The 7582-nt window shown below is 54.5% G+C and overlaps 1 protein-coding gene across 1 annotated transcript; it reads left to right on the top strand.

Annotated features, from left to right (window-relative positions):
- Positions 1–24: 24 nt before the first annotated feature.
- On the top strand, positions 25–2303 carry HTATIP2 (HIV-1 Tat interactive protein 2, 30kDa; the record flags this gene model as incomplete). The annotated part of the gene is made up of 4 exons (XM_009320680.1): positions 25–150; positions 231–368; positions 1120–1181; positions 1770–2303. Coding segments are annotated over 4 exons (552 nt in total), but the record flags the coding sequence as incomplete, so codon positions are not given.
- Between the last annotated feature and the right edge of the window lie 5279 nt (positions 2304–7582).

Raw genomic sequence — 7582 nt, 5'->3', positions numbered from 1 at the left:
GGTTGGCCAGGGCGGGCGCGCTGACCCTCGGCCTCCCCGCAGGAGCAGGTGGTGGTGGACTTCGAGCGGCTGAGCGAGCACGCCGCCGCCTTCCAGGGACACGACGTCGGCTTCTGCTGCCTGGGCACCACCAGGGCCAAGGCCGGTGCGGTGAGTGGGACCCCGGGGGAGCAGTGGTCCTGCCGCTCTCTCACCCGCCGCGCTCACCCTCCGCTCCCCTTTACCTGCAGGCTGGCTTTGTCCGTGTGGACCGGGACTACGTCGCGCAGTCAGCAGAGCTGGCACGGGCAGGGGGCTGCAAACACTTTGTCCTGCAGTCCTCCCAGGGGGCAAACCAGCACAGCCTCTTCCTCTACCTCCGCGTGAAGGTGAGGGGGCAGCTGGGGTGGGCTCTTCCTGGGACACTCAGGAAGGAAGCAGGAGCTGAGGTGACAAGAGATGCAAATGGCTCCGAGGGTCCTCCTGGTGCCGGGGGCAAGGGGGGGAGGGAAGGGGGCTGGCAGGACAGCCATGCGACTGGCTTCGTCCAAAGCAGCACAGCACCCGCATGCAGCGTTCATCTCCCTCTTCAAACCACCAGAAAGACCCGCTGGGGTCTCCAGCCCAACCCTGGCTCCCCAGCCCCACACTGGGATGGCTTCACAGCTAGGTGGGGAGGCTCAGGGCTGTGTCCAGGTGAGACGTGGACTATCCAGGGGTGAAGAACCCACAGGCTCCCCATACCCATCGCAGAAGTTTTTTTCCCCGTATGTTGTGTGCTGCAGCCCCCAGCATCTGCTGAACTGACTGCTGTCTGCCAGTGTCTTGTGCCAGGATCCCCAGGCTGGACACTGTGTCCAGATACTGTCTCAGGAGCCTCCAGTTGCAGTTAGCATGGTGGTTGCAAGGATGCGCTGCTGACTAACGGTTAATGTGTCCACCATGGCCACTCGCCCCACGCTGCCTTTTCCTGGAGAGCTGCTCGCTGTCCAGGCAGTGCAGGCCTGTACCAGCTTTGCATTGGCATTAGTGCCGTGCTGCCCATGGCTCAGCAACTCTCTCCTGCCACTTCGCGGGGCAGCAGGGATGGTGCTTGCAGTCATCCTTGTCTCCTTTCATCCTGCCTGACTGCTCTGACAGGGAGAAGTGGAGAACCTGGTCCAGGCTGTCGGTTTTGATCGCTGTACCATTCTCCGGCCAGCGTGAGTAGCAGTGGAGGAGGGAGGGAACATGACTCAGGTGGAGGGTTGCCAGGGCAGCACGTTGGGATATAGAGAAAGAGAGAAAGGATGCATAAGGGGAGGGCTGGGGAGGGAAGTGGAGAAAGCCACTGGCTGCAAATGCAGATCCTGGATGAGCACACTGCTTCCCTGCACATGCTGCAGGGAGCAAGCACAGCAGTTTCCCACGGCCCGTCCCAATGCTAGTGTCACGTGCTATGTAGGAGAAGAGGCTTGGATTGAGAGCAGAGGTTGGAGGACATAGGTCAAAGCTCATCTCTGCACAGACTTGACCTTATGCAGGGGGGATACTCACCTGTATCCTTTCAGCTGTACTATGCTCTTGCTGCCTAGGAAAACTGGCATCCTGCTTTTGGCAGCACTGCGGGGAAAGGAGTTTAGTGTCTCAGGGCTCAGCTCAGTCACGTTTCGCGACCCTGCCAAGGCCCCATGGCCCCCATGTGTGTTTATCAAGCTGGGCTGGGCCCCCGGTGCAGCTGGAGAACCCAGTCTCTAGTTTTCCCCGGGGGATGGTTTCAGCCTGACCCACCTTACCTCCTCACTCTGCAGGGTGTTGCTGTGCAAGCGCCAGGAGTCCCGCCCCGCAGCGTGGGTGTGGCTGGGGTTTGTGGTTGTTGTGGCTCGGGTCTTCCCCACTGCTTACTCGGTGCCTGTGGAAACGGTGGCCAGGGCTATGGTGGCCAGTGTGCTGCAGCCAGGTGTGGGAAAGGTGGAGGTGCTGGAGAATGAGGCCATCCATGAGCTGGGAAAGGCAGTGCCACAGCAGGGCACGTAGAGCAAAAGGGATGGGCAGGAAAGAGCTTAATTCACTGTTCAGATGCTCTTCTGGGCCAAGGATGAACGCACATGTGGGAGAGGAGTGGGGTGCTTGCATGACTAATGTGGAGACAGAGGTGCACTTGTTTGCGTGGCAGCTGATTCTGTCAAGTGATCAAAAATGCAGGTGCTGGCTGGTGGGTGAGGTGAAACAATATGCTCTGCTGCCTGGATCCAGCACGTGAATCCAGGTAAAAATGGTGTAATCCAGGCAATTTCTTGAATTCGGGCCTTAAATAAAATCCTATGACTGGTCTGTTTGTGCTAGCTTTGTGTTGAAATTGTGTTTGTCTCCTGCACATTGCCAACCCAACCAGATTTGTTCACAGATTGTGTCTTTTGGTGACACTTCAAGGAATGCACACGGGCAAGTGGCCATGCTGTAGATGGACACAGGAAAGCAGAGACAGTGCGCAGCTGCCTGTGCTGAGGCTGCACCCTGCAGAGCACACGGTGGCACCAGTGCCGCTTGGATGGTGGACCTCCTGGAAGCTCGGCAGCAGTTGCTGATGTGCCTGGAGCGCTGGCTCTGCCTGCAGTAGGTCTCCACAAACACGCAGCATGTACCTTGCCCTCAACGATCTGCTCTGGGTGCAGAGGTGCCGCGACAGGGATGCTGCTGTTCAGATCCAGGCTGTGATTTTAGTACCTATAGTAGCATAAACGCCATGCAAATACTTGCATTGACTTGAAAATGCCTGTCACCGCTGGCTCCTCTGGGCTTTCCTTATGGACACGAACCAGAGCTCAGCCCTATTCCCAAGGGTTCTCTGCATGTGCAAGAGGTGAGGGCAGCCCCGTGCATGTCTCGGGGTGGGCTTGCCCCTGCCCAGCGCTGCCTGGGTGCTGGAAGGGGAGCAGGTCCCTACTGCAGGCACAGAGCAGGCGGGAGGAACAACGCTGTGTCCCAGCCGTGGCCCTGGCCGTTCTCAGGCCTTGTGCTCGGGGTCGAGGAACTTGGCGGCTCCGCAGCTGGGACACAGGACTTACGTGACTCCTGAATTCCTAGCTGGCCAGAGTCCCAGTGCTGCGGGTAACGCTGCTTTCCAGGGTTTTCTCCTCTTCGACCTCACCCCGTGGCTCCTGTGTCAGTGACTTGGATGCAGCAAGCAGAGGGAGCCGGGATCCCCTGTCTCCTCCCTTCTATACGAGCATTTTAGTCGTCAGGCTGGACCTCGGAAGCTTGGTGGAGGCAGTGGGATGGTGTAACCCCATGCTGTGTGTTACCCGAGAGACTCCTGAACCATGCACAGGGCTTAGTTCAAAGGTAACAAACGAGAGGCCACGGAGCCGTAATTACTGATCAGACTGTCCTGGTGGGAGCAAAAGCAGTAACTTTAAAGCAATATTTAATGTCAAAAGGGAAATGAGAGGTAGGCTGGCCTTAAAAAAGGTGATGTGCTTATACAGGGGAGTGGAAATGAACACCTGAAGTGGCAAGACCTTAAAAGAAGTGAAAATTGCATACAGATGAGAGAGTAAAAAAAGAATATAAGCTCTGGAAAGTTACAGGTGAAAGGCAGGCCACAGAAGATTTGAGGAAAGCATCCTAAAGGCATAAAAATTAATCATGACTATGTGAGAAGCAGAAAGCTCTCCAGAGAGCCCTTGGGGACAGGACGTGATCAGGCTCTATGAGAAGGAAAGAGCCATCATGGAAAAGCTTGGTGAGTTACTTGCATTGGCCTTTGCTGTGAAGGAGCTCACACTAGGTTCGTCCTTAGGGGACATGCATTTGCATGACTGTCCCAAGGCACTGGGGGGGGAGGAAGGAGATTTTAACCCCATTTTTAGAACACATGGTTAAAAATCTGCCAGAAGGAGCGCTCAGATGAACTGCCAAATATTCGCCTGGGTGAGAATTACAGTGATCCCTCTACCAAAAAGCCAACGTTGTTAAATATGACGCTAATTTTTAAAAAGTTCCAGTGGGAACCAGGAAACTGCAAAGCAGTGAGGCTGCCTTCTATAAAAGGCAAGTTGTTAGAAAGGATAATAACGTCTTGAAATAACAGAGCCCAGGATAAATCTGGTGTAATGGCAGATTCCACGTGGCTTTTGAGGGGGCAGCTGCAAGGCACAAACCTAGAGCACTCTTGGAGGAAACCAGCCGTTGTATACACAAGACAATCTGGACCTTGGAGTGCACTTGGATCTCCAAAAAGCTCTCCCAGAAGGGCTTTTAAAGAAATTAAACTGTCGTGGGAAGAAAAGGAAGGTCTGGGTAGTTTCTTACTGGAAATATTTTCTTAGCACTGTAAAGCCTTGAAATGCACAAACCAAACATTTCTTACTGGACAAAGGTCTGTGGAAAATACAAGCTATTTCTGTGTAACCCTTGTTTCTGCTCAATGGTATATGGTTTCTTTTTCAGTGTTTCCGATAAGTCTTTGCTAAAATGCACAACTGCAATCTCAGCACATGGTATAGCTTCCTTACAACCCTCTCGCATGAAGCTTCATCGCTCATTTTGGACCTCATTTCCCCAACTTGCTTTGTGCAGTCATTAAACCTCCACCCTGGGGCTGTGGAAGAGATTATAGAGCATCGGTCACTGATCTATGGCAGAGCCACAGGACCAGGGGATTTGCCCACCCAGGACTGAAAGAGGTAAAGTAGGTAAAAGCCTTTAGGGGACAGACCCAGTTCCTCTGTGGGGGTCTCACGGGGCAAAGCTCTGGGCTCATCCAAGCAGCAGGAGGTCTGTAGAGCTGGAGCCATGCCCCCAGCGTGCCTGGAGAGGCTGTCTGCTTTCCAGGGGCACATGGCCCTGGCTGCAGCTGGAAGGAGAGCACGTAAGGGTGCTCGGTGTCTGCTGGACAGCATTCACACAAACCGCCTGATCCCACAGATCTGAGCTCCCACCGGGATTTCCGATGCTGACTGTATTACTGAAGATTAATGAGAAAAAATAACTGTGTTCCCAATAGCTGAGCAGCCGAGCGCAAGGCTGTGGGGGTTTCCCATGTGGTCCCATGGCCCCGCTGCCTTTCTCAGCCCAGCAGCTGTGAGAACTGCCGGCACCTCTCTCCCATCCCTCACTGCTACCTGCTCCCCTCCGTGCTGGAAGGTGCCCAGCCGGCTGGCAAAGTACCCTGCAAACAGCACCTTGGCTTCAAAGGAGCCTTTCAAAGCAGCCACCAGGCTGGCAGGCACTGACCTGGCACTTGGGATACCCTGGTGACAACCCTGCTAGCAAAGGAATGGCCCTGACACACTCTCTGGCCCCGAGGGCAACTAGCACAGCCCAACAGACCCGCTAAGCTTGCAAGGCTGCAGTGTCTCGGAAAGCAGGGTGGGGCTGCACCCCAGCTGCTGGGAGATGGGGCAAGTGGGCTCTGGGCTATCCCCAAATTGGGATGAGGCCCCTCCATGCTAATAACAGAGCCTCCCCCGACTCCTCTGTGAAAGGGGCAAAATGATAGCAGCCTGTGAAGGAGTAAAGTACCTCCATCCTCTGCGGCTGCCGTTGTTTCCTTCCCGCCTCTGCGAGGTGCAAGGGGGGGCTGGTGGGCACATCAATGCTGGGCAGCAGGAAGGAGCAGCCCCCAAGTCCAGCAGGTCTGGCACCCCTGCTTGGGTGCATCTGCGGGTCTCTAATCAGCACAAATCCAGTGAAAGGTCATTCAAGCATCTCAACCTCTGAAATTTTAGGGTGTACTTTTTTGATTCAATTTCCATTATAAACCAGTAAAAAGCTAACCTAAGCTCTCCAGGGAGGCACAGTTTCTAGCAGACTTCTAGTTTTCAGTTACTGCACTCACACACTGAAACACAGATGTCATTTGCTGCATAATCCCTGAACAGCAGGAGACAGGATTGCAATGCAGGTCCAAAGTCCACCCAGGAGCCAGAGCCAGGCACACCTCTGACACTGCTCAGAAAAGGAAAGGGGGCCTAGGGCTGAGCTTAAATATAGCCCCGGGCTGAGGGGGCAGGTGGGGCTGGTCAGGGCAATTAAGGCCATTAGTGCCCTTGGAGTCTGGACAGCCAGGTTGGGAGCAAGGTCTCCTATTCCCAGCTCCGAGCTGTGGGTGTTAAACAAAGCACTTGGATGCACATTTTCAAAGTCACCCAGGCAGCTGAGGTCAGGGGCAAGCACATGGCAGATTTTCAGGGTGAACCCTGAGCCCACACCCCAAGCAGGATGCCCAGGGGATGCCCTGGCTGGGGTGGAGAGGGAAGTGGAGGCAGAGCAGAGCCTGTGTGTGCCTGTGCCAGAGCTGGTGTAATTGCACAGGCGCCCATGTGGGGTAGCAAAGACCCATGTTGGTGTAAGTCCTGCTACACAAACTGCAAAAGAGTTGGTGCTGAGGCCCCCATAGCCGCCCTGCGTGCGTTTGAGGACTTTCCCCTTGTGCTGGCTCTAGTCTGGCCATGCAGACCCCGGCGATGAGCCGTGCCCCAGGTGACCCTGCCGAGGATAGGCTGTCAGATCCCTGCTGGAAACCAGGAGGGAAACATCTGGGATGGCCGCAGTTACCCTCTCCACTCCAAGCACTGCTAAGCAGTGTTAGGAGTGAATCCATTGCAGCTGCTGGCTGCAGCTCATTCTCCCCCTGAGTGGCTGTGGGGAGCAACTGAGTCAGGGCTTTGGCTACAGGGCCTCTCGGAACCAGGCCGGTCCCCATCTTTGCCATGATTTGCCTCTCAGCAGGCAGCCTCACTCTGGGGTTGCACCTACACTATGCCTGGCTGAGGCCGGGAGGAACTCATGCCACAGATGTCATGACCATAGGGAGGCACTGGCTCCTTGATTGCGAGTTTTAGTGGCGCAGTCGAAGAGATCTTAGCCAAGCAAACAGAAACACTGCAGCGCTGTGCAGCACCCAAGCTTTAGGTGAGTGAGGGGCTGCGTCCTGGTGGGGCAGAGCCACGCAGGGGGAGGTGGGGATCGGTCCCTGCTCAAGCCCCACGTCCCACATCACGGGCAGCTCTGGCATGTGTTTTACTGCTCTGAAAGGGGATGAAAAAAGGGTCCAAATTTTCCACTTACCAAAATTCTGGGTGGGAATCCTTTTTGGCCTCAAAGTGCCACTGTCAGATAAAACCGGTACATTTGCTATATGATTAAAAGATATTTTTTTTTTTTTAAGCTTACATTAAAATGAATTTGTTCTGGAACAAAAGTCACTGTTGCCCACCAGCCAATAACCACTGTTGAAGCTGTGGATATTTTGACATTAGCCACAGCCTTTAAATCAACAGCAAGGCTTCTCCTAAGCACTTTTATTTTTATGAAAGTGACATTTTTCATTGAAAAAACCCCTTACTTGAATGAAGCATTTCCACTTGGCTCTTCTAAATACTGACCCGGAGCCTGATATATCATTAAGACAAAACCCTGTGGGCTTCCTGAAGCCCCTCCAATAACAGTTTGGCCCTTCCAATTTGATTACCTGATCTCACCCCAGAAAAAACACATTTTTCCCTCCGTGTGAGCTTGGAGAGGAGAAAACAAAATCCAGAAGCTGCTGGGGCTGCGGCCAGCTGCAGTGGGACAGACGGCATTGGTTACGGGGCTGGCGGGGGTCCAGCTCCCGGCA

The sequence above is a fragment of the Pygoscelis adeliae genome, unplaced genomic scaffold (assembly GCF_000699105.1).
Source record: "Pygoscelis adeliae isolate BGI_AS28 unplaced genomic scaffold, ASM69910v1 Scaffold402, whole genome shotgun sequence".
NCBI classification, from domain to species: Eukaryota; Metazoa; Chordata; class Aves; order Sphenisciformes; family Spheniscidae; genus Pygoscelis; species Pygoscelis adeliae.
Note: the sequence above shows the minus strand (reverse complement) of the source record. Positions and strands in the feature narration are given on the sequence as shown.